The sequence below is a fragment of the Papio anubis genome, chromosome 18 (genome assembly GCF_008728515.1).
Source record: "Papio anubis isolate 15944 chromosome 18, Panubis1.0, whole genome shotgun sequence".
NCBI lineage: Eukaryota > Metazoa > Chordata > Mammalia > Primates > Cercopithecidae > Papio > Papio anubis.
The window spans coordinates 43,280,800-43,308,358 of record NC_044993.1 but is presented as its reverse complement, the minus strand read 5'-3'; the positions used below and the strand labels follow the sequence as shown (position 1 = coordinate 43,308,358).

The 27,559-nt window shown below is 40.6% G+C and overlaps 1 protein-coding gene, 1 long non-coding RNA gene, 1 other non-coding gene and 1 pseudogene across 3 annotated transcripts in view; 2 read left to right on the top strand and 2 right to left on the bottom strand.

The window, feature by feature from the left end:
- Window positions 1–15,089, bottom strand: part of LOC101015583 (putative ankyrin repeat domain-containing protein 26-like protein) — an 86,042-nt gene extending 70,953 nt beyond the window's left edge. The window contains exons 1-4 of the mRNA XM_009196362.3: window positions 13,649–15,089; window positions 9,169–9,283; window positions 8,829–9,002; window positions 4,917–5,020 (exon numbers count right to left, since the gene is read on the bottom strand). Of these exons, the coding sequence (XP_009194626.1) occupies window positions 4,917–5,020; window positions 8,829–9,002; window positions 9,169–9,283; window positions 13,649–13,863 (608 nt within the window). The 5' untranslated portion in view covers window positions 13,864–15,089. The remainder of the gene's footprint in view (window positions 1–4,916; window positions 5,021–8,828; window positions 9,003–9,168; window positions 9,284–13,648) is intronic.
- LOC116271428 lies at window positions 1,079–1,188 on the bottom strand. Its single transcript, XR_004179981.1, has one exon. It is a non-coding gene; the product is annotated as a U6 spliceosomal RNA (small nuclear RNA).
- An 857-nt stretch (window positions 15,090–15,946) lies between the features above and the next one.
- LOC110742030 lies at window positions 15,947–18,300 on the top strand (annotated as a pseudogene).
- Window positions 18,301–18,451: 151 nt separating this feature from the next.
- Window positions 18,452–20,893, top strand: LOC103880409. The gene is made up of 2 exons (XR_641407.4): window positions 18,452–19,197; window positions 19,807–20,893. It is a non-coding gene; the product is annotated as an uncharacterized LOC103880409 (long non-coding RNA).
- Window positions 20,894–27,559: the final 6,666 nt, after the last annotated feature.

Here is a 27,559-nt window from a genome sequence, read left to right as displayed (position 1 = left end):
TGATATAAAAATAATTACCAAAAATATTAAATTCTTAGAGTATTTCAAATGATATCAGTGTTAATTTTAGAATTTTAATTATCCCATACACTTCTAATTTGTAAGCTCTACAAACTTCTCTTTAAGCTTCTAATTAAAGAAGAAAAAAAATAACATGAAGTACTCATGAACTGAAGGCAGTATAGTTCAGTAAATTAACTTGCATTAGCCTGACATAATGGAAAGTGTCTTAACTCAGAATAAGCCCTAGCTCCATAACCAAAAGCTACTAGTTCTTGGATAAGTTGCTTTTGTTAGGTTCAATGTGTTCTTCTAAAAAGCGAGAATTTTGCTGTCTTATTTTACTAGGTTGTTATAAAAATTTAGTGAGATAACATATTTTGAATGCTCAGAAAAATAGTGAACCAATGAAATAATTTGTTCTTGAACTTTATTATTGGTGAAACTATCTTAGAACTGCAAATAAAATCCAATGTGTATTTTTTGTAGGTTCTAATATTGAAACGTTGTGGTATTTGCGAAATGTTATTGAGTCCTAATTTTGTTTATTAGGTGTTCTACTCTTTGTGGCTTATAATTTAGGGCATCTCGTATATTTCATGGTTTGTAACTACATTTATAAACCTATTATCTCACTAAATTAGATAGCATAATTGTCTACTGTTACTGAGCTCATCAGTCATACCAAAGGCAAAAAACTAATAGATATCAAGACCTGCCTTAGACTACTATCCCTTCTTCACAGACTCAAACTCTGAACCAGTAGATCTTTGTTAGAATGATGCTTAATCTCCATGTTCACCTCCAATTGACATAAAAGATAAAACTCTTTTTGTAAGTTCCATGAAGTAGATGCAAGTTGACATTTTCTCATTTCTGAGATACATACTAACAATATATTTGCACACAGTATCCCGTGTTTTACTCAGCTCCATTCTCATTCCATAGATCACTGTATGTGAATATTTTTGTAGTGAAAATCACAATTTCAATATTAAGTGCCAACCATTTTGCTTTGACTCATGCTGTTTCCTTGGAGCTAGTCAGAAAATTGTGAAATGACCTTCCAGGGACTGCACAAAATACGAACCACTTCATGAATTTGTGTGTCAGCCTTATGCAGGAGCAATGCTAACTTCTTTCTCTGCATTATTCCAGTGTTACTATGTGTGCTGCTGAAGCAAGCACAAAACCCTGCTTTACACGTGAATACTCATGAGTCATGGATGAGACTTAGCTCTGATAAACCCAATAAACATACTTGAGATTCAGATAATTCTATTGAATGGCTTCCTGTGAGGTAGAATATGAAAATATTTTTAAAATTTGAGGTAGAATTGCAAGTAATTAGGCCCAGCACGGTGGCTCATGCCTGTAATCCCAGCACTTTGGAAGGCTGAGGCAGGTGGATCACCTGAGGTCAGGAGTTCGAGACCAGCCTGGCAAACGTGGTGAAACCTCGTCTCTACTAAAAATACAAAAATTATCCAGGTGTGGTGGCACACGCCTGTAATCCCAGCTACTTGGGAAGCTGAGGTGAGAGAATTGCTTGAACCCGGGAGGCAGAGGTTGCAGTGAGCCAAGATCACACCATTGCACTCCAGCCAGGGCAACAGAGCAAGACTCCATCTCACAAAAAAGAAAGAAAGAAAGAAGGAAATGCAAGTAACTTGGGAGATTTTCATTATTATGGAAATCAGATCACTTGAAGATAAAACCACAAATTGAAAAAAAAAAAAAAAAAGAAAACAGAAAAATTGGCGCCACTGCTCTGAGGAAGGATAATATAGAACCTTCCACTCCCTAAGAAAATACACTAACCAGCATATAAAGGAACCTCAGAGTACAGATCTGGTAACAATGGAGTAAAAAAACACTGTTCTCTTTCTGTAACATTATTTAATCTCTTTGACAGTTTAGAACGATCTCAACTAACATTTAATAGAGAAAAGACAAACAAGGGCCTCAAAGGATAACTTACCATGAAGGCCTCAGCTAAGTCTAGGCTAAGATGTGGGCTCCACATAAGGTTTTGAGTGTGGGGGAAGGTTGGTCAATTTTCTCACTATGTGTGTGGCTAAAGCTAGGATGCCCAGCTGTCAGAGCAGGATGCTGGTGCTTTGGGAACAATGGCTGAGCATATACGTATGTGAACTAAAAAAGTTATAGCTATGAGTCTATGTATGAATCACCATGAAAACTGAGGGCTCTGAATTAGTAAGCAAATCCTGGTGGGAAAAGTCAAGCATTAACAGACAGCAGAACCCCTTTTAATGGCAATAATTCAGGAAAAGAATCAATGGAAACAGCAGAATGATTAGAATGTCCTTTTCTTCCCTTCCTTCTGACTGGTAAAAGAGTGTCATTTTATCCTTCTTGGACTTAGAAACCCCTTAGGTTCTTGAAAAATTAAAGGAGGAGGGACTAGGAGATAGCCCTCAAAAGATAGTATGAGATTTTCTGCTAAACTGAACATTTCAACACCCAAATAATTAATTAGAGAAATGAGAGATGTGGCATTATTTTTATCCTGTGCATGTGGCTATACTTGGAGTAAAAGGGACAATGTTGGGATCTCTAAGATAAAGATCTCAAAAGTCCTCAGATAAAGAATTCTGCACCCATTGATATTTCTAACCAGTCTAGCCTTTTGCCTGATTTCTGGTTGATAAAGTGGACTAACTCACTGTCACTCCAAAACAACCTGAATTAAACTATAAAATCTCACCTGGTGTATAGGATGCAAGAACCATAATTATTTTAAACCTCAATTTAGTGTAAACTAGCTTTCTAATGTAAAAACTTGCCTACTAAAAGGACTAAAAATGGCATAATCTTCTGCAGCCCATCTAGATATATCTTGGGAAAACACATCAGCATTTTGCTGAAGAATACTGACTATACTTGCTGATTCACAATGTACAACAAGAACGAGGGCTGTTTTAAAACCAGAGAGATAAATTCTTTCTTAGGAACTTTAAGAAAGTTATTTAAAAAGCTAATTTGGTATCCTTTACCAATTTAATATTTTGCCTGTCCATGTAGAATTAAACATTTACATGTACTAACAAACATAAGCATCTTGGGTGCTCAAGTGTTCATCTTCATAAATTACCACCAATGCTTTAAAAAAAAAAAAAAAAAAAAAGCCTCTTGTCCCATTAGGGTATTACATCATAGAAGTTGTTAACTTAAAGTCCTTTGATGAGCAAGAAACTTTGCTGAGATCACTTATCTAATGTAGGCAAAGATTTAAAGACAGATACATTGTAATTCAAAATCAGCTGGGGTCAGATAAGTAAGAGCCGCCTGCAGGCAGAAAACAACAATACTAATACTAATGGTAGTAATAATAATAATCATAGCAGTGTCAGTTAATGATGCCCATATACATGTGCTAGGCACTGGATTAAATGCTATATATACATATACATATAAAATCTTTCTTCCACACAACCACCCTTGAAGGATGTATTATTATCCTCCTTTTCATATAGAAAAACATATTTGGTGATAAGTAATGTTCCCAGGTCACACACCTAGCAAGTGAGAAAGCTAGGACTTAAACCCAGTCTTGTGTGAATCTAAAGCCTAGCTCTTTTCTCTTTTTCACCCACCTATGGCTTGTCTTCATTAGAAAAAAAAAAGCTACTCATTTAAAGCTGTATTTTCTTCCTCTGCCCATAGCAATTATAAATAAAAACATCAGGGTCAGGTGCGGTGGCTCACGCCTGTAATGCCAGCACTTTGGGAGCCCGAGGTGGGTGGATCACCTGAGGTCAGGAGTTCAAGACCATCCTTGCTAACATGGTAAAACCCCATCTCTACTAAAAATACAAAAAATTAGCTGGGCATGGTGGCACACGCCTGTAGTCCCAGCTACTCAGGAGGCTAAAGCAGGAGAATCCCTTGAACCCTAGAGGTGGAGGTTACAGTGAGCTGAGATCACACCACTGCACTCCAGCCTGGGCGACAGAGTGAGACTCTGCCTAAAAAAATAAATAAAATTAAATTAAAACATCAAAATACACTAGAAATAAAATAGAAAAAAGCTAATGAATCCACAGTATCTGGTAATAGCAATTAACAGCCACGCAGGGGTAGCTTAACATTACTATTTTTCTTTTTTTTTTTTTGAGACGGAGTCTTGCTCTGTCGCCCGGGCTGGAGTGCAGTGGCCGGATCTCAGCTCACTGCAAGCTCGGCCTCCCGGGTTTACGCCATTCTCCTGCCTCAGCCTCCCGAATAGCTGGGACTACAGGCGCCCGCCACCTCGCCCGGCTAGTTTTTTGTATTTTTTTTTAGTAGAGACGAGGTTTCACCGTGTTAGCCAGGATGGTCTCGATCTCCTGACCTCGTGATCCGCCCGCCTCGGCCTCCCAGAGTGCTGGGATTACAGGCTTGAGCCACCGCGCCCGGCCACTATTTTTCAAAGAAAGCAACTTAAAGAGTCATCTAGAAGAACAAATGATTTTCAACTCCTATTTATGTCTAACACAGCATGTTTAAAGGAAGAGCTTGTAAGAAGCAGAGGTTAAAAACTACTATAAAAGGGTTAAGAAGTTCAATATTTATTAAATCTTAAAGTATATTAAAGTTAAAATCCACACTTCATACAACTAATAAAACCAATATAAAAACACTTTGGTCAGGTCACATGACCAAAAACATCACATTACAAATAACAAACCCCAGTCAATATAATAAGAGAAGATGAATCCTACTACATACTGTTCTCTATGTTGCCCAGCCCAAATAATTGTTTTTCTATTTAACAGACGATTTGTGTTGATATCTTTTACTATATCACAATAATTACAAGTTAATCTTCTTATTAATCTAATATTTCTAACTATAGAGACTGTTATCATTGTGGAATATCAGTCACGTTTTAAAAAAAGAACTAATTACTGTACCTTTCAAACTTAGCTGCACTTAAATTTTCTTTTTGCTTTCTTAAAAAATCTACCATTTGCTGTTTTTGTTCATTCACAGCTAGCAAAAATGGTGTGAGTTCATCCTGTAAAACAGCAAGAGTAACTGATAATTCACAACATTACATATTTCTCAACTGAACTGGAAACCTTATATTTATGTAAGTAAGTAAGTCCCTTCCTTTTTATTATTCTTTGCTTTCCTGTGTGCTGTTCCTTCCCTTGGAAAAACCCCTCCTCCTCCGCCTCACCACATGAACTCTGGTCATCTCCAAAACTCACTTCAACACCAGTTCCAATAGTCTTTGCTTCTGTCACAGCACTTAGCATAGTATATTGTAATGATTTTATTGTTTTCCATGTAAACCAAGAGCTTCTTGAGGGCAGTGGCTTTATCTTTTATCTCTGTATTCCCAAATCTTAAGACATATTAGTAAAAGCTTCAAGGGTTTTTATTAATGATCTAAATTATTGCGTCTAGACAAGTGTTTCTTAAGCTGCATTGCAAAGAATGTTTACTCTACCATATGGGTAACACATCCAGTTACAGCCAGGAATAACCTAGAAATGCTTAAAGGCATGTTAATGCAAAGGTGGTGATGGCAAATATAAAAAATAAGAGTTAAATACAAAGAATATTTACCATAAATAAAAAGAATATAGAATTTAGCAGGTTTTTTTAAAACTTCTAAATTTTAAAATTCAACTCTGGTGCTATGGGATTCATATAAAATATAGGTTATATATTATAAACAAATAGAAACTGTCTTGAAAGCCTTGACATCTTTATCAAAATATACTGTAAGACGAGAGTTGTCAAATGCTTACAAGGGCAAAGGGGGTGACCTAAGTGAGGTACCTCGGTGGACACCACAGCAAACTGGAGAACACAGGCCTCATAGAAAGGGGTAACCTCTGCACATCAGACCGAACAGTGATGTAGGAAGGGACACCAGATTTGATTCTTAAGAGAAACCTAAAATCCAGATTTGTATATGAGTCTCCGCAATTTTACATGTTGACATAATTTACGAAGGCAAGTGAAACATACCTATGGACCACAATTAGACTGTAGCGCCTGCATTTTTAAACTTGCCATGGATGTGTTGCCAAATGGTTGTGCAGGAAGCAAATGTTTGCATGTAAAATATTTTCTTTCTTTAGTTTTGGACGTTTTACCAAAAAAACAGTCCCCAACATGTAATAAAATTTGCTACTAAGACTCATACCACACACTTCAATAATTTTTCTAGCATTTATTTGTTTAAAATCTATTAGTAAGTAGTTTTCTGAGATTGTTAGCCAAATAGATATTTAGTTCATAGGAATGTTGAAACTAAATGATTAAAAGAATTTACGGCCGAGCGTCGTGGCCGACGCCTGTAATCCCACCACTTTGGGAGGCCGAGGCAGGCAGATCACCTGAGGGCAGGAATTCAAGACCAGCCTGTCCAACATGGTGAAACCCTGTCTCTACTGAAAATACAAAAAATTAGCCGGGCATGGTGGCAGGCGCCTGCAATCCCAGCTATTCAGGAGGCTGAGGCAGGAGAATCTCTTGAACCCGGGAGGCAGGGGTTGCAGTGAGCCAAGATCGTGCCACTGCACTCCAGCCTGGGCGACAAGAGCGAAACTCCATCTCAAAAAAGAAAAAAGAATTTATATCTGTACTCTTAGTAATTTCATGGTTTTCAGAGTTTAAAACTGTCATCCTGATTATGCCAAAATTCTATGAACAGACATACTGATGTAGCCCATAATGCAGTTTCAACAACAAAAGGTTTAGAATTTGCTACAATTCTAATTGAGGAAACTCCACTTGTAATAAAGATTTATTGGACTAATCACCTGAATGATAACAAAGAGATGTGAAGTCCTGAAGGGGTTACCCTCCATTTAGTGAAATACTGCCCAGGCTGAGTGCACTAGCTCATGCCTGTAATCCCAGTACTTTTGGAAGCTGAGGCAGAAGGACTGCTTGAAGCAGCCCAGAGGTTGAGACCAGCCTGGGCAATATAGTGAAACGCTGTATGTACAAAAAGTTTAAAAATTGGCTGGGCATGATGGTGCATGTCTGTAGTCTCAGCTTCTCAGGAGGCTGAGGTAGGAGGATCACTTGAGTTCCAGGAGGTTGAGGCTGCAGTGAGCTGTGATTGTGCCACTGCACTCCAGCCTAGGTGACAGAGCAAGATCCTGTCTCAAAACCATTTTAAAAAAGAAAGACTACCCATAGCAAATGTATAAAGACCCTCTGAATGTCAGTAAATAATTAATAGTGGGAAGGAAAAGGTGTTATTTTGTAAGCTGATAGATATTGCCAATAATATTTCTTTTAGCTTCCCAACCACAAAGGTAAAGAAAAATGGGCTAACATTATTGAAAAGGAGAGATTTAAAGGAAGTAGTACCTATCAAACTCCAACTCTTCTAGAGATTTCTTAACTCTAGAAGAGTTTTTGGAGATGGTAATTTACATATTATATTTATCTATTCAGTGATTCTTAACCAGGCATGTATCAGAATTTTGAGGAATTTGCTGTTATTTAGTCAGAGACGGGGTCTTACTGTGTTGCCCAGGCTAGACTCAAACTCCTGGGCTCAAGCAATAGCCCCACCTCAGCCTCCTGAGTAGCTGGGACTGTAGCCATGTTTCACCATGCCTGGCTCCAAGGAAATATTTTTAAACATATATGTCTAGGCTTTATTAGATTTACTATATCAAAATCATCAGAGGAGAGGTTAGCTTTGTAGAATTTTTTATATTTCCCTAGGTTACGGTGATGCACAGTTCTAGCTGAGAACTAGTGCAATTGACAATTACTTCCATCATTTCTCACCACATGACCAATTACCTTCATCTTTGAGGATTTGGCCAAAAAGAGGAAAGAGTAAAAGAGAAGTTTCACTCTCTGTTTTGCATTTACTGAGAGTTTTTACTCTCTCTTTTACATTTACTGAAAACTGCATATAATTTGTTTGGGTAGGAATAGAATAGGGACTAGTAAACTCAAAATCCAACTTGACTTTGCTATTTATAAGCTCCTTATCTTCCACCTTCCCCTCAAGACAGTCTAGATTTGAGAGCAGAGTTTAGACATTTATCTAAGTGGCTGTTTCTGCCAGCATAGGATAAGTCAGTTAATTACTTGAGGGTTTCCCACTTCATCACCACCTATTCAGAGCCAATCCGGTTTCCTCACAGTCCTCCTAAAATTGATCTCTAAACGAGTGTGCAACTCATTAACTCTCTCCCAAACTGAAAACTATTATCCCCAAAACTGAAAAGAATATTGTCTAGACATAAACTGGAAACAAACAAACAAACAAAAAGCAAACAACAACAAAAAAATTCTTCTTGGTATTTTCCCTCAAGTACCTAATTTCCAAATTGGCCTGCATATTTCTGGTTGCTCTCCTTTCCATTTTCCTTTCCCTTTCCATTTTTCCCTTTTAAGCCCTGCCACTGAGAGTTAAATCATTTTCATATATATTACTCTATGTAGGAATTTATCAACAGCATCAAGATTTCTTTTATTTAAAATGTGTTAGTTTTCTTGGCATTTTAAGATAAAGCCTATTTCAAAAGCAAATTTTACTTTCCAGGGTAATTAGAAAAAAAAAAAAAAAACTTGAAAGAAAAAATTTAAAAGTATTACCTTTTACAAATTCAGTGTTTTCAAAAATTTTACCATAAATACATTTAAAAAGATGTACCCTCTAATGCCTCTTTAAAAGTATCAATATTTAAAGTAACATTTTATAATTAAGTTATTTCCAAATATTTTTATGCAGGTTTTGCTTGAGCTTCCAAATATGGAAAACTGACCTGTACGTAAGTCAATGTTAAAACAAATGCATTTCAAATATTTTGAAATCAAAGTTGGTTGAGCTATACCTTGTTTGCTGATTCAATATCAGCATGGTGTAAAAGCAGTTTTTTTGTCATTGGTATATCCTCATTGTAGATGGCATAGTGTAAGGTAGTATTGCCATAGACATCTGGAAGGTCTGGGTCGGCACCGACTTCTAGCAAAATAGTCGCACATTCCTCTTCCTGGCATTGTACTGCCTGTCAGTGTTAGACCAAGCAATAGATTGTAAATTCTAGGAGTTCAAAATAAGCATTCCACAAGTTTCACCAAGAGTTCTGTTTAAACGAGATGAATTTTATTTTATTTTATTCTATGTATTTGTATCAAATCCATCTCATGCTGAAATCATTGACTACTCTGTACCTTTAGCAGAGCTGTCCTGTTTTTGTTGTCAAAGACATTAAGTTGACATCCTCTGTCCACCAGAAGAGCTACCACTTCTGGATGGCCGTTGGCACAGGCCAAATGCAGAGCAGTCCTATGAGAGGCAGACGACATTTTTAGGAAACTATCAGAAAACATAAAATCATAAAATCATCTGAAAACATAAAATCATCTATGTAATTATAAACATTGAGCAGCATATGATTTCTCTGCCTTCCAAACAAACATTTAATTTTTTGTGAAGAAATCACACTTTTTACTCTCTCTTATTACTCACTACATTAATGAAAGAGCAGCCTATTTCAATAGAAAGACCTTGGCCTTTGGATTCAGTTCAACTTGGACTGGAATCCTACTTCAAACTCTGTCACTTCCCACTTACTGCTTAGCCTTTTTGCCTCAATTTCCTCATTAATAAAATGGGGTTAAAAATACTGGCTGTTTCACAGGACACTATTGTGATGCTTGCATTAGACTCTGTACAAAGTATTTAGACAGTTCTTAGCACAAATAACAGTTCCGTATTTGTTAGATATTACAATTATTACTAATACTACTGCTTAACAAAGACAAGATTTTAGTTAAGTAAAATGATACAATTATATCTTCTTTGAGGTATGTTTAATGATTAGAGGTAACATTGTATTTCGATCATTCTAAATTGCTCACTTGCTCATATTTTAACATCTCTGACTTTGGAATCCCATTTACAATTTTTGATTTATTACAACTAAAATTGGCAACATTTAAATAATTCTCTTATTGAGACATAAAATGATGGGGCATCACAGAATCCATGGTGCCTTGCAATAAATGGAAATGGTATATACAACACATGTAGGGCCGTTCTAGTCATATAAATGTCATTTAAATAAATTTTAGTTCTTAAAAGTACCATGGAACAAGAGGACTGAAAATAAAGATGACAACAAATGTTTAAAACAAACTCATTCTTACTTTGATTTTCAAAAAAAAAAAACACTTTAAGCCAAAAGAAATTCAGAATTCAAATGAAAGCATATGACTTATTTTATTTTCTATTTAGATTTATAGAATGGATGTAAATCAGGCACTTTCAATGATTAATATTCACATTTAAGACTGTTATAAACTTTCAAAAGAGTAGTTAAAAGTTATATTTTGCAGCCAGACACAATGGCTCACACCTGTAATCCCAGCACTTTGGGAAGCCGAGGCAGGCAGATCACCTGAGGTCAGCAGTTCAAAACCAACCTGGACAACATGGTGAAGTCCTGTCTTTTCTAAAAATACAAAAATTAGCCAGGTATGGTGGCGTATGCCTGTAATCCCAGCTACTCAGGAGGCTGAGGCAAGAGAATCACTTGAACCCAGATGGCGGAGGTTGCAGTGAGCCAAGATCAGCCAAGATTGTGCCATTGCACTCCAGCCTGGGCAACGGAGACTCGGTCTAAAAAAAAAAACAACAACAACAACAACAACAAAATTCTATTTTGCTATTTTCCACCTTCAGAAATGCTTAAAGGAAGAAGGAAAAACTTCAATTGAGATTAAGTTCTAATACTCCAATTTTAAATCTCTCAGCTTGTTCAAGCTAGGCAGGTAAATATGAAGTTTTTAAGGATGAAAGGGTCCTGAAAGATAGTAGAATATGTATACTACATAACAGGTGTCCAGCTTCTGTTTGATGGATAAATTGATTGAAAGAATGAAGGCTGTGCATGGTGCCTCATGTCTGTAATTGCAGCTCTTTGGGAGGCCAAGGTAGGAGGATTATTTGGGCCCAGGAGTTTACGACCAGCATGGACAACATGGCGACACCCTGTCTCTACAAAAAGTACAAAAATTAGCCAGGCATGTTGCACACACCAGCAGTCCCAGCTACTCAGAGGCTGAGGAGAGGATCACTTGAGCACAGGAGGTCAAGGCTACAGTGAACCATAATCGTGCCACTGCACTCCAGCCTGGGTGAGAGCCTGTCTCAAAAAAAATTATTTTTATTTAAAAAAGCAATGGAAAATTACAGTTGGGGAGTTCAACGTGTTTACAGAAAACTCCCATAAAATAAAGCAATACTTTTGTAATAGTAATACTCACTTATGTTTGCTATTTTTTATTTTCATAAGGACACAACTAAACTAAAATTTTTAATCTATTTTTTGCATATATGTAGTAAATCTATATATAATAAAAATATATGTATGTAATAAAAATGTATTCATAATAAAACCTTTAAGCACAGATAAAAGGATTCCCCCTTCTCCAAAAGAGGCTAAAAGTTGCCTCTTTTAAGAGGCTAAAACCACAAAAATGGTTTTTGTGGTTGGAAGAGACCAAACCACAAAAATAAAATAATAGAAAGTGAGAAATTATTTTTATCTAGGCAAGTTTTGTGTATTCTTCTTTTCCCAAGGATTATTTCATTAATAATAAGCCTTTACTGTAACTTTTATACATGCTCATTGCAGAAATCACAGACAAGAAAAAAAAGTTACTTATAGTACAAATGCCCAGAAATAAATGTATTCATATTTGGTACACATTTTCAGCTAAAACAAGAGCATAGTCTATGTGTATGTACATTCAAAATAATTTTTTCTCAATTGCTATGGCAAAGTACATCTTCACATGTCAAAATAAGTCTGTATCTAGTCACACCTTCAACAGCTACTATTCCATCCTATGGATGCACTGAAATTTAGTTCTAAAATCCACCATATGGGTTCTTCTTAATACATTGAGGTTTTAAGCAGTACTGAGAAAAACAAATTGGATGTATCTCTATTTTTTACAAATATTTCAGTATAATGGAATTGATGAGTGAAGGGCATATATGTTTTTTAAATGTGGTGCTTATCACCAAATTCTCTATCTGAAAAGTCATCAGCAACTTAAACTTTAAGCAGCCGTGTAAGTACCACTGTCTTCATCTTCACAAACTTTGTGGATAGGAAACAGTATTTTATTTCTTTTTTAACATGAATTACTTCTCTTGCAAGGAACACTAAATGTTTTTTCCTATGTCACTTATGGATGTACAAAAAAAGTATTTTGCCCAAATTTAGAATTATTTTATTGTTGAAGATATGAAGATACATTGTTCACCTGATGTGTATGTATTACATGTGTGTGTATTATATGTATGTGTTGTAAATATTTTGCAAGTAGGTTGTCTTTTTTTCTTATTTACAAAGTGTTTTAAGTTTTATTTTGCTAAATCAACCTTCAGAATGCTTGCTTGTGAAGTTCTTAAGAAGGTCTTTATCAACATAAAAATGTATCTGTATAAATAGGCATGTGTGTCTTCTTCTGGTACTTTCCTTATTTTGTATACTTAAAATGTTTGATCTATATTTCATCGGGAACTTATTTTTGCGACATAAAAATCTAGTTAGTTTTCTCCAAACAGCAGGCATTTCGTTTATGAATAATTCACCCTTCCTACTAATCTAAAAGGTCAACATTATCAAGCTCTAAATTCTTACATATATTTGGGCAATTCTAGATCTTCTATTCTGTTTCATTCATTTACCTGTCTTTTCAGCTGTTAATAAACAATTTGTGGAAATTAATAGCACATTTTGATATATAGAAAGGCCAGTCTTTCTCACCTCATTACAAAAAACATTTTCATGTCATCACAACAGTAAAACACAGACAAGTTTAACTTTAAAATATTAAAACTTTGATATTTTTATTTGATTTATGTGAAGTTGATACACAAAGAGCTCACATCTTGAGAAAAATGAATCTTCCTACTCAAGAACAGGAACGACTTCCCACTTCAAAGTTTCCTTCTAAGGTTCTTCAGTAAAGAACGTATTTACATAGGTGTACATTTATATAAAAATAAATATTAGATATAATCTGAAGAATTTTTAGTCCAGAAATTGAAATGTCATGGGAATTATTGCTCTCCTTATGCATCTGTCTATAGAGTATGTAACATCATGTTGGCCGGGAGCAGTGGCTCACGCCTGTAATCCCAGCACTCTGGGAGGCCGACGCGGGCGGATCATCTGAGGTCAGGAGTTGGAGACAAGCCTGGCCAACATGGTGAAACCCCGTCTCTACTAAAAATAGAAAAATTAGCCGGTCGTGGTAGCGTGCACCTACAATCCCAGCTGCTCAGGATGTTCAGACAGGAGAATTGCTTGAACCCGGGAGGCAGAGGTGGCAGTGAGCCAAGTTCGCGCCACTGCACTCCAGCCTGGGCAAAAAGAGCGAAACTCCGTCTCATAAAAACAAAAAAAAAATGTTTTGAAATGTGTCCATTAAAGATAAAGTGCTGTATAGACTTAATTAACCCCTCCAAGGTTTCCCCATGCCAGGTGCTGAGGAACCTGCGGAGGCAGGAAAGCCAGGACCCCGGGGTCAGGAGGGCTCACCCCCTACCCCGCATCCCCCAGTCAAAAAGGGGGCGCTTCTCCCTTACCCCCGCCTCCTCCCAGCCCCCGCCCCCAGCCCCAGCTCCTGTCACCTCTTTTTCTTGTCTCTCTCATCCAAGTCAGCGTTCCCGCGCGAAAGGATGCGCTCCACCTTGGAGACTTCACCCCGGCTGGCAGCTCTGTGGAGCTTGCCGAGGTGTTTCTCTCGGATGTTGTACCCGCGCTGGGTGAAGGGGCTGTCATCGTCCTCGACATCGTCCCCCCTGCACCTCCTCCAGCAGGTGAAGGAGCCGCAGGGCCACTTCATGGCGGAGGCTATCAGAGACACCTCAGCACCAGTCCGCCTATCACAGCCTCAGGGGCCCAATAAGACCAAGCCACTCTGGTCAGCCACCACTTCCAACCAGGAAACTCCGCGGCTTCCAAAGTCAGAGCCAGTAACAAGCGAAGCCAAGCAGCCAGGCCGCGGGAAGCGGAAGCCTGTAAGCCCGACTGCGCATGCGCACCTCTGACAGCTCGTCACTGCGCGTGCGCACAACCGACGGATGGCCAACCGTTCTCAGCGCGCATGTGCATGGCTCATGTGTCAGAAACATCGATGACAGCTTGTTACCAGCCCTGCGTTCCCGCCCCACGTCAGTGGGAGTTGGCAGAGTTTTCAGGACATTCCCTGGGAGGGGAAGGCATCCTGAAGTTCCAGCTACTCTAGCCCTAGTCACGTGTGAAGACAGCGTTCCCACATGGGAACACATGACTGAGGCTACAGCAGTTAGAGAACCTTGAGCTGCTGAAGGCCTCGCCTGGGGAAACCCCCATGAGGACACTCTCTGGCGGGCAGAGCTCCATGCAAATCACAGCTGCAGCTTGGGCGCCAGCGAAGGCTGCTGAGCTCAGACCTGGGGACCTCAGAGTTGGCAGAGCACCACTCCCTGCCCAACCAGCGGACCCTCCCAGCGCAGCTTCTGGCGCTCGCCTGTGCCCGCTCCCCTGGCTTGTGCCCAGAGCCACCAGGATGGGGCCCAGCGGCTGGTTCGGCCCCTAGGCAGCCACTGTCGTGGCAGTCTGGCCTGGCCGCCTCGGTTGAGACTGACCCCGGGTCCGCACTGCTGAAGGAAAGACAGACAGAGGAGATGCTGGGTTGCACTCATCTCTGTCATATTAGAGGCATTCCTCAGCTGTCTGGGGATCCTGAGCGGTCTGCTCTATTTAAAAGGTCAGGACACTAACACACTGATTGGAGGCTCAATCCCCTGATGCTTAGCAACTGTGAGCTTTACCAGAGGTCAATCATTGGGCATTCACTTTAGAAACATCCAGTATTTGTACAGTATCTCTGGGGAAACGACCACGAAGGGAGACCTAAAACACATTTCTACAAACCTCTGCCCATAGAATACAGACCTGGCAGTTGGCATCCTGGAAGCTGAGCACGAGAAGAAAACTAGGGATCAGGCGCGATGGCTCACACCTGTAATCCCTGCACTGTGGGAGGCCAAGGCAGGCGGATCACTTGAGCTCAGGAGTTCGAGACCAGACTGGGCAACATGGAGGAACCCAGTCTCTACAAAAATTAGCCGGGTGTGGTGGCAGGCACCTGTAGTCCCAGCTTCTCAGGAGGCTGAGACAGGAGAATCGTTTGAATCCGGGAGGCGGAGGTTGCAGTGAGCGAAGATGGCACCACTGCACTCTAGCCTGGGTGACAGGATGAGACCCTGTCTAACAAAAAAGAGGAAAAAAAAAGAAAGAAAAATGAGAGAAGAAAACTAGGAGCCATTCACATAACCCTGTTTTCAGTACAGCACTCCTGTGGCCTACTATACCTAGTGTTTGCCAGGCCAGAGACTTTCTCTTTTTTTTTCTTTTTTTTTTTTTTTTTTTTTTTTGAGACAGAGTTGCACTCTTGTTGCCCAGGCTAGAGTGCAGTGGCTCGATCTCAGCTCACTGCAACCTCTGCCACCCAGGTTCAAGCGATTCTCCTGCCTCAGCCTCCTGATTAGCTGGGATCACAGGCGTCTGCGACCACGCCCGGCTAATTTTTTGTATTTTTAGTAGAGACAGGGTTTCATCATGTTGGCCAGGCTGGTCTCAAACTCCTGACCTCAGGTGATCCACCCCCTCGGCCTCCCAAAGTGTTGGGATTACAGGCCTGAGCCACCGTGCCCATCCGATTTTCTGCTTTTTCAAATCTCACCTTTACCTCTACTTCCAGAAGTACCTGAAAGTGCCAATTCCTGCGCCTGGCCCTTCCCAACAGACAGAAAAAACTGACTCCTAAGCCAGCGGTAGGGAGAACCAAGTCAGTTTCCACTTGTCCATGTGCTTTTCAACTTCCAAGTTTTACATATTTTATTTCCTTTCTCTTTTTTTTTTTTTTTTTTTTTTTTTTTTTTGTTTTGAGTTTACATATTCTTTTAATCTTCTTACTTTTTGTTTACTCTCAAAGCTTCACTAACATGCCAGGTGATGCATACATTGAATCAGCCATCTCTACCTAAAACTGAAGCTGACCCTCAACCCCCAAAGAAATCCCAGTCCTAAGTTAACAAGAAGAAACACAGAAAACCCTACTCCCCTTTTGGTCTCCTGAGACCAACCAAGTCTCCTGAGTCCAACCCTATGGAACTATGAAAGAGGAAAGTTCCCGTGATCTTGCAATCCGGGCTGTAGCGGATTATAACAGCTGTTGTTTGGGACTGCCCAGCACCTCTCCTTTTGGTGCACCTGATGCAGACATAACCAATCATAGCATCTCATTACCCGGGGCAGAGGGATTGGCCCAGGAGTGGACATATGCTTCAGCCATGACCAATCAGCGTCCTTCCCTGGGATAAATATGCGGCTTCTGGGAAAAGCAACTGCAGTAGAAAAAGGGCTTTGAAGATGAAAAGTTGGGCGGCACCAGCGAGGTGCCCAGGTGGGGGATGCTGATGGAGCCGGGAGGACGCTGCTGAGCCCCTGCTGGCCTGACAGCCAACACATGATAGCAATAGAGAAGTTCAAAGTGTGCCTTCTCGGGGACACCGGTGTTGGGAAATCAAGCATTGTGTGTTGATTTGCCCAGGATCACTTTGACCACAACATCAGCCCTACCCTTGAGGTATCTTTTGTGACCAAAACTGCGCCTTGTGGAAATGACCTTCACAAGTTCCTCCTCTGGGACACTGCTGGCCAGGAACGGTTTCATTCGTTGGCTCATATGCTATGGAGGATAGGCTGCAGCTGATACAGTGCATGATGTTACCCAAACAGGATTCATTTCATATCTTGAAGAAGTGGGACAAAGAGCTGAAAGAACATGGGCCGGAAAAAAATTGTAATGGCTATTACTGAAACAAGTGCCATCTCTCAGATATCAGGGAGTTTCCCCTGAAGGATGCTGAGGAATATGCTGAATCCATGGGTGCCATCATGGTTGAGACAAGGGCAAAAAATGCTGTTAATATCAAGGTATCAGCCACCAGATCTCATCCTTGGAGAGGATGAAAATGGAAACAATAAAGCGATCAAACTCAGGAAGAAAATCATGCAAACCAGCCACAGATACTGTTGGCCCAAGGCCAGCTGTCCCTGACACTTGAAGAAGCCAGACCCCATGCCCTGAGTGCTGCTGAAAGACCCCATGCTTGGTGGCCTGGCACCTCACTTTCAGAAGAGTAAGTGAGCTGGCTTTACATCCTGGAAGACCTACAGAGTGGGGCAGGAAATGTCCCTAAAACAGATTTTAGAAAACTCTGGAAAAACCCACCACACCACCACAAAATGGCAGTCAGTATGTGAAATGCACATGGGAGGGATGATAGTTAATAGGTAATAAGTGTAGTTACATTTTTGCTAAAAACCTTTAAAAATTCTTGGATTTCTATAAAGTCCTACTGACTTATTATGTGTATGGGATTCTACAGTGGTGTTCCACTCAGATTTCCTGTGCTATCTATCCAAACTTCAGTAACTTCTGCAGTGCCGTTGCCTTTGTTACCTAACCAACCTTCACGGAAAGGCAGATTTAATTCGGGAGGTTAGTTTTTAGCTAGCTTTAGAAGTAAGCCTTTATCGCTTTCCTGAAGGAAATCAGAGAAGTGTCAATGGACCATCACTCAGACTGAGACTTGAGCTATTATAGAACCTGGGAAATATGTATTAGAAAACTGTTGTCTACACCTCTTTTAATTGGTGAACATTTTTCTAAGTTGTGGTCATATATAAACAAAAAAACCAAATCAGACTAAATCATTGCATGTAATTTTGGGATTGGGAGGCCTAGTTCCTCAAAAAGCTAAATGGAATTACCATATGATGATTACCATAACAGCTGTATTCACAATAGCCAAAAAGGGAAAATAATCCAAATGTCCATCAACAGATGAACGGATAAACAAAGTGGTCCGTGCATACAACGCAATATTCAAATATAAAAAGCTATGAAGCACTGCTGCATGCTGCAACATGAATGAGCCTTGAAAATATTATGCTAAGAGATCAAACAAGAAGTTAAAGACCATGTATTGTATGATTCCATTTCTATGATATGTCCAGAAGAGGTAACTCCATAGACACAGAAAGTAGATTGGTCATTGCCAGAGCTGGAAGAAGAAGGGATGGAGAGAGAGTAACTGCAAGGGATACAGATTTCTTTTGGGAGTGAGGGACATGTTCTCGGGTTAGATCATGCTGATAGTGGTAAGACTTTGAGAATATATTAAAAACCACTGAACTGTACACTTTAAAGATTGAATTTTAAGATGTATAAATTATACTGCAATATAAAGAAAATAAAGGCAGAATCCATGTGGTAGGAGGTGGTTAATCTACTTGACGGATTTATTTTCTCATCATCTTAAATATAAACAGTGGGGAGGGCCGAGCCCTAGCGGGCCGGGGGGAATCGGCAGGGCTGGGTCCCCTCTGCGCTCAGAGCCGCCCCAGCCTGTGCCGGAGGCCTGATTACAGAAGGAAACTTGGCCGTTTCCTGCCGGTATTGTGGCGGGGAGCTTCTGTCTAGGGAGGGAGGCAGGCAAACGGCCTCGGGCACGCCCCCACCTCCAGGGACAAGGGAAATGAGGGCGAGAGCCCCACAGGCACTGGCGGAGACGCTGCTGAGCCTCGGGAGGATGATCTGGAAGAAGCTGGGATCAGGATGACGAAACTTTTGGTGACGCAGAACAAAGGCACCACGCCCCAGGGCAGGAGGCCGGGGAGTCACTCACGACCACACTCAAGTTCAAAACGCAATTCTGAAAGGGCAAGAAAGTTCAGAAAGTCCATTGCTAGGGCCAGGAAGTAGAAACCATGGAGACCCCAGGCTCAAAGATTAGTGGTTCCAGACCCCTCAAGCCTTCACGTGTAACTACGCGACGAGTGCGGGCTGAGCTGACACCAGGCCGGACAACAGCTGCCAGTGTCCTAAGGTCTGAGCATTTGCTGCATGGTCACCTAGGGAGCGACATCGGCCAGGAGTGCGGGAAAACGTTTCCTGTGAAGGCAGTGGATAAAGCTGAGAAATGCCACACAGCGGACAAGCCGTTTGTGAAATGCGCACAAAAGGTTTCACCACAGAGGCCCACCTGAAAGAACGCCTAAAAATCCACTTAGGGGCCAGGCGTGATGGCTCATGTCTGTAATACCAGCACTTTGGGAGGCCAAGGTGGGTGGATCACTTGAGGTCAGTTGTTCGAGACCAGCCTGGCCAACATGATGAAACCCCGTCTCTACCAAAAATATAAAAATTAGCCAGGCATAGTGGTACACGTCTAAAATACCAGCTACTTGGGAGGCTGAGGCAGGAGAATCACTTGAGCCCAGGAGGTGGAGGTTGCAGTGAGCACAGATCCTGCCACTGCACTCCAGCCTGGGTGACAGAGTCAGACTCTGTCTCAAAACATACACACGGCCGGGTGCAGTGTGTCACACCTATAATCACAGCACCGCCAGGGCAGGCGGATCATGAGATCAGGAAATTGAGACCAGCCTGACCAACATGGTGAAACCCCATGTCTACTAAAAATACAAAACTTAGCCAGGCGTGGTGGTGGGTGTCCGTAATCCCAGCTATTTGGAGGCTGAGGCAGGAGAATCCTTTGAACCCAGGAGGCGGAGTTTGCAGTAAGCCAAGATCACGCCATTGCACTCCAGCCTGGGTGACAGTGGGAGACTCCATCTCAAAACAAAAAAAGATACACACACACATACGATGCACACACACTGGATATAATCCCTACAGTTGTGAGCTGTGTGGAAAATTATTTACTTAAAGCACTGTCCGAGAGTTCACAGTAACAAAAGAGTTTGCATGCCACATGAGTGACAAAGCCTTCAAACCCAGGTCCCACCTCAAGATCACAAAAGAAGACACAGAAGGGAAACACCTTGCATGTGGCTCCTGCACTGAGGCATTTATTTGCCAAGATGTCTGCTCCGTAAAGGCAGGAGAACTATGTGCCCTGTGAAAGGATGCAGGTTGCCCACAGTGCCATCCAGCAGGGGACCCAGCTGCTGCAGGCAGCATCGATGGCAGAAGCAGAGCAGCAGCTGGAAACACAGCCTGGAGCTCAGGGTAGGGGACAGAGACACTGCCTGGGAAGTAGAGACAGAGATGACATGGATCATAATGAATGAGGGCCAGTTACCCATTTCTGTGGAAGTGTATGGAGCAATGAACTCAGTTGACTTCAGGCAGTGCTTAGATATTTGTAAGACTTTCCAAAGAAATGACGTTCCTCAGTTCTGACCACACCATTTCACTGCCTTGTCTGGTGATTTTGACAACTCCTGTGTCCAATTCAGAAGTCAGACTCTATTCCATCTTTAATTGCACTACACTCGCCACACTGTCAAGTGCCCTGCACAGAGTACTAAGTGAATTTTCTAATCACAATCCTGTTGACTTATGGTCAAAAGAGCAGATTTAGTAACTTAATAATTAAGTTCTTCAGAAAGACGCAGAAAATATTGGTGGGTGACCAAGAACAATGTGCAAATATAAAACCAAGTTCAAGAAATGCAGAACGGTGTTAGATTTATGTTTGGATTAATTTTACATTACAGTTTTTCACTGTTTTGTGGACAAATCATGATTGCTTTGCTGAAGTGTTTCTTCATCCATTTTGATTGCCCTGTACCTACCCCAGAAGCTGAAGTCACACAGACTGAAGGCTGAGCAAACCCATGACGGTGGTGATCTTGGGGCTGAGCTCTTAGGTTCTTGTGATTGGGGGCAATGCCATGCCACACCAGCTAAGATTTGTGGAGTGGTGCAGTGTGAGGAGAAAAGGCTCTCAGAGACAAGGCTTTACATGTGTAACAATTCCAAGTTTTCCTAGATTAAAATAATTCTTAATTGATTTTGAAATTGGATTTTTATTTAGAATTGAAATCAGAACAACAACAGATATGTTTCTTTAGATACATTTGTGTAACTTCACAGAATGTCATCAAGATTTTGGGGTCTCCGGGGCACATGATTTATCCATAAAGGAGATGCAGTATATTTATTTAATTGATTTAAAATCTGTTAAGTGTGTAAAAAAATAAACAATGCAGTAATCACAAATAAAATACCTATTGAATAAAGCATGCCCTATTTAGCAACATCTTAAAGTAGGTAGCTCAAGGTTAACTCTATAGACCTGAAAATTATTAAAATGTTACTTTTGAAATATTTTCAGTACCAATTTTTCATAAATTTCATCTGGCTTCCAATAACTGTCCACCTTAGGAAGCTGTCACGGGCTAACTGTCTCTCACAAAATTCGTAAATTGAAATTATGTTGAAGTCTTAACCTATGTGCCTTAAAATCTGACTGTATTTTGAGACAGGTCCTGTATATTAAAAGTAAAATGAGTCCTTATGGGTGGGCCCTAATCCAATGTGACTGGCATCCTTATAAGAGATTAGGATACAAACAGGCACAGAGTAGAGACCATGTGAAGGCAGAGGGAGAAGTCAGCCATGTACAAGCTAGACACCTGCAGATTGATACTCAGTGATACCACAGGGGACCCTCTGCAGGTTTCTGGTGCTGTCTGTGCATCTCCTTCCCTTCCAGTGCTCTGTCTTGCAAATTCTGGCTGCCTTGGCCTCTAAACTCTGAGTCTGTCTCCCTGACTTAGTGAATTAACCGGGCTTCATTTCCATTCCCTGTACTGAGGCCTGGAATCTGCCTTTAGGCACTAAGCTGGTGTAATTGTAGAACTTACTTTTTCAGTTTTCTTCTTAGGTATTATCGCCCTGTGTTGTCTGTTATGTAACATCTGGAAAACTATTGTCTCAGGTATCTTGTCCAGTCTTCTAGGTAAGGTATGGGGGGAAACCTGAGACCTATTACTCGATCTTGGCTAAAAACTGGTCTTGAATCGTCCAGATTGGAACAATTTCCAAAGATTAGTAGCCAATTGGTAAGCAGGTCAAATTTCTAAGATTTCTCTAGCTCATTTTTGTTGAAATTTGACTAAAATGGTTGATGTTTGACTGTGGACACATTTGAGAAAACTTAGATAAAGGGGAGTCTGGGTGGAATGGATCCATGACATTAACCCTTTCAGATGAACACATTCACATCTCAGAATCTCAGATATTCCTGGTTCTATTTGCTTACATCCAAAATTAAGACTTTTCTGCAGTCAGGCCTATTTGTTTGGATGATGTCAAAGGTGGGTGGAAATAATCTTTGCATTGTTCTCATGGGAAGCATAATACATTATTTTTTTTTTTTTTTTTTTTTTTGAGATGGAGATTTGTTCTTGTCACCCAGGCTGGAGTTCAATGGCATGATCTCGGCTCACTGCAACCTCTACCTCCTGGGTTCAAGTGATTCTCCTGCCACAGTCTCCCTAGTAGCTGGGATTATAGGTGCCTGCCACCACACCTGGCTTATTTTTGTATTTTTAGTAGAGACAGGGTTTCACCATGTTGGCCAGGCTGGTCTCGAACTCCTGACCTTAGGTGATCCACCCACCTCAGCCTCCCAAAGTGCTGGGATTACAGGCGTGAGCCACTGTGCCCAGCCTGTGATTTTTTTTTGAGACAGGGCCTCACTCTGTCACCCGGGCTGGAGTGCAGTGGTGCAATCATAGCTCACTGTAGCCTCTAACTCCTGGGTTCAAGCAATCCTCCTACTTCTACCTCCTAGAACCACAGATGTAGTTAGAATCTAGAGTAGCTAGAACCACAGATGCATGCTACCATGCCTTCCAAATTTTTAAAACTTTTTAGAGGTGAGGTCTTGCTGTGTTGCCCTGGCTGGTCTCAAACTTTTAGCCCCAAGCGATCTTCCCACCTCAGCCTCCCAAAGTGCTGGGATTACAGGCATCCAGCCTAAAATAAATTTTTAAGAAGCAGCTGACAACTTCCATTAATGCATGGAAAGTCAACATTGGAAATATGACTGCCCAAAATTCTGCAAATGTTGACAATGGCTAAAGGCTATTCTGTCTAGCAAATTTTAGGCTAAGAAATTTTGTGGGATTGCAACTACTGTGATAATGCATAAGAGGATTATGTGCCTCGTAAGAGATGCTTAAAAATCAAGAGGTTCATAATCAATAGCTTAAAAACAAACTCATATTTCTTGTATCCCATGCAATTCTGCAGAATAAATGGTTCTGGGGCAGGGGCAATGGGTGAGGTAAAGTAATAAACAACTCTTCTTTATGTTTCTTTTAGAAGTCCCACCATCTATAGCACTTAACACAGGATCAGACAAAAAGTTCCCAGCACATATTTAGATTCACTGGTTGATGGCCATCATCAGAATGGCTGCTCTTGTCCACATCAAGGAATCTGAGTATCCATGAACAGATTTACTGGTGACTGGTACAAATAATCAATCTTATAGCAATCAAAGTAATTTAAAATATAAATGTTTTTAATCTCTGTCAGTTGGAAAGGCAGAAAACTTTAAGATTATACTCCCTAAAGCAGCGTTTTTCTTAACAGCCAAAAGATGGAAACAACCCAAATATCTATCAATAGATAAATAGAGGAATAAATAAATTGTTGTATGTATGTAAGTGGAATAGTACTAGGCCATAAAAAGAAAGTACTCATGCCTAGCTCTAGAATCAACATAGGTTGCTACAACTTGGAAGAACCTCAAATATATTATGCTAACTGAAAGAAGTCAGACACAAAGGGGTACATATTACATGATTCCATTTATTTGCTATATCAAGAATAGGCAAATCCAGAGACAGAAAGCAGATTAGGTCCCTATTCACTTCTTGGTCTCCTCTGTTCCAAAAGACCCCCACAGGCTCCTCTGGGGCTTCCATCGTCCTGTGACCTGCAGGTACTAGCAGATCTGTTGGGAGACCATTCAGATACTACAGAAGCTGGGAAATGGACTAATGGCCTTTGAGGTTGTGGGCTGTAACTTCACCCTGCAGGGGTGGGCTTGGCAGGATCCTTCCCAAAAGGATCTCTATAGGGAATGCAACGTGGGAAACTTTTAGAAACATAGCTTCTATAGGAAACAAATGAGAAAACCAGACCACTAAGGATCAGTATAAAAATTCTTGGAGAAATCAAAGATGTCATATGGTAGTAAGACTGTGTGAAAGTAAAGAAGGTAGTCAGCATGGAGAAATGTTCAGCCAGATTCCAAATCTTAATCTGAACAAGAAAATTCCTACTGGAGTAAAGCTGTTGTGGGAATCAGGAGACTGGAGAGACCAATAGGTGGATCAGGAGAATTTTATTGAGTGCACTAGTGGATTAATATCAAGGGACTGGGCCTAGAGCAAAGATAGGACTTGACTTTTTTTTTTTTTTTTGACACGGAGTCTCACTCTGTCGCCCAGGCTGGAGTGCAGTGGTGCGATCTGGGCTCACTGCAAGCTCCGCCTTCCGGGTTCACAGGACTTGACTTTTATACACACTTCTAAAAGGGGGTTGGCTAGTTTGAAACAAGCTTACAGTGGCGTGAAGCGTAGTAGAGCAAAAGTGAGTGTACAGAAGCAGAACAAAGGCAGTAAATCAAACTGTGACAGGTTCATAACTCAGACTTACATGTGACTCTTGCTATGCGGCCAAGATGGCTGTTATGTAGGTTTGCTCAAGTCCCTTGCAGGAGCTTATAACCTTCGCTATGGTGCCTAGATGGCTGCAATCCAGGCCTGCTCAGGCATATCTTATGACCTTCACTGTGCTACTTAGATGATAAACAGAATACTTTGAGTTAGTAGTTACAGAAAACAGGAACCTATAAACTCATAAGTTTTCTCACACTATAGGGGAAAGGAAAATAAGAACAATTTGTTTTTCTTCTCCTCATGTTGAGGGAGTGCTGGGAGACTCTCCAGAGCACATTCCTTGGAGCCCTGGCTTCTTAGATAATGTTATCGAGACTTTGCCTGGGTCTGGAGTTTGCCTGTTACTTCTTTTGGGATGAGTCAACCTAATACAGAAAGCTTGTTTTTCTAAAAAAAAAAAAACCTTATTTTTCTTTTTATTTTTCTTTCTTTTACTTTCCTGCCCCAAATCCATGTAAAAGCAGCATGTGTAGAAACGTCTTCACCTGCCATGCCTCCCTTTGGAGGCGTATCATACCTAATTCTGGACACAAATCATGAGTGTGAGGAATGCAGAGAGAAGACATACACATGTAAACAATGTGGAAAAGTCTTCATTTCTCACCAGTGTCCAAGGACACATGGTAATACACACTGGAAGTTGATATTATGAATGTACAGTATGTGGGAAAGCCTTTGATTTTCCCAATTCATTGCAAATCCATCAGAGAACTCACACTGAAGAGAAACCCTACAAATGAAATCAATGTGGGAATCCTTCAGTTTTTCCAGGTCCTATCAAATACATGAAAGAATTCACACTAACAAAAGACTATGAATATAGGGAATGTAGGAAAAGATCCATTTTGCCTTTGTCTCTTAAAATACATGAAAGGATTCACACTGGATAAAAATTCTATATATGTAAGAAATGTGGTAAAGCTTTCAGATATTTCAGTTCCCTTGATAACCACGAACTACAGCAAAACCCTATCAATATAAGGAATGTGTTAAGACTTTGCTCATTCCAGCCCCCTTCATAATCATAATTAAACTCATACTAGGGAGAAACTCTATGAATGTAATTAATGAGGTAAAACCTTCAGATATTCCAGTTCCCTCCACAACCGTAAAAGAACTCATACTGGTGTGAAGCCATACAAATACAAGAAATGTGAGGCCGGGGGCGGTGGCTCAAGCCTGTAATCCCAGCACTTTGGGAGGCCAAGACGGGCGGATCACGAGGTCAGGAGATCGAGACCATCCTGGCTAACATGGTGAAACCCCATCTCTACTAAAAATACAAAAAACTAGCCGGGCGAGGTGGCGGGCGCCTGTAGTCCCAGCTACTCGGGAGGCTGAGGCAGGAGAATGGTGTAGACTCGGGAGGCGGAGCTTGCAGTGAGCTGAGATCCACCACTGCACTCCAGCCTGGGCGACAGAGCGAGACTCCGTCTCAAAAAAAAAAAAGAAAGCAATGTGGTAAAGGCTTCACTCATTCCAGTCACCTGCATAATCATGAAACAACTCATACTGGGGGGAAACTCTATGAATGTAGGGAACATAGGAAAGCATTTGTTTTTCCATGTTCTCTTATAAGACATTAAAATATTCACACTGGAGAAAAACCCTATGTGTGTAAGAAATGTGGTAAAGTATTCACTCTTATTTGTTCCCTTTAACTACATGGAAGAACTCACACTGGCCCGGTGTGGTGACTTACATCTGTAATCCCAGCACTTTGGAAGGCCAAGGTAGGTGGATCACCTGAGGTTAGGAGTTTGAGACCAGCCTGCCCAACATGGCGAAAGACTGTCTCTACTAAAAAATACAAAAATTAGCTAGGCATGGTGACGTGCACCTGTAGTCCCAGCTACTCAGGAGGCTGAGGCAGGAGAATCGCTTGAAACTGGGAGTGAACCAAGATCATGCCATTGCATTCCAGCCTAGGTGACAGAGCAAGACTCCATCAGAGGAGAGGGGAGGGGAAGGGAGGGGAGGGGAGAAAAAGAAAAGAAAGAGAACTCATACTGTAAAGAAACCTTATAAAAGTAAGAAATGTCATCAAGCTCTCATCCTCAGATGTTTAATTCCAGGAACCAACTCTCATACAGCCTTTCTCAGTTGAGTTTCTATCACTTACAACTGAAAGAATTCTGGCAATGGGCTATAACACAACTATCAAAAGAATAAGGTGGATTTGTATGTACAGACATATTTTTCTGCAATATATTAAGGGAAAATAGCAATAGCAATTTTCAGAGCATTGGTATATTATGTCTGTTTTGTTGTTTTAAAAGGATATATATTTTTCTATTAATAGTAAGAACTGGAAAAAGAGGAGAATGTTCATTTCAACACATATAAGACTTTAAAACATATATACACATACATATATATTTAATCACAGAATAAAACAAAATGTTATAAAATTAAATGCTATGCATAAATTTTGCATCAAAGCCCAATTATCAAAATTTATTTCAGCTCAATTTCCATAAAAGCCTATGGAATGTACTTCCTAGGAAGGAATAAAAGAATAAAAATAGCAAACTGAATTACAAAGAAACATGAATGACATGGCTCTTATGAGCTCATTAGTATTTTATAGAACTCTCTTCAATCTCCCTCTGAAAAGCAAAATCCAGAAAATGGTTATTTCACCATCCTTCTACAACTCCAGAAAAGTGAAGTATACACACTTGAAATCAAATGATTTCTGGACAGTTTATAAAAATATATTCATGTTACTATCTATGGTGCAATAATACAAGAAACTGAGGAATGGAAATACATCTGAAGAAGCTGAAATAAAATACTCAAATCAAGGTATAGAATTTTGCTACCTGTCATAAATTCAAGGTCACAAAAAGGGTGGACCATAAGGATAGGACACACGATTAGTCAACACAGAAGGCTATCCTTTTTCCACATCAGTGTTTTCATCTCAAATATCAAATCCATACCCTTCTAGAGCACTCCCTAAATTCCCTACGCAA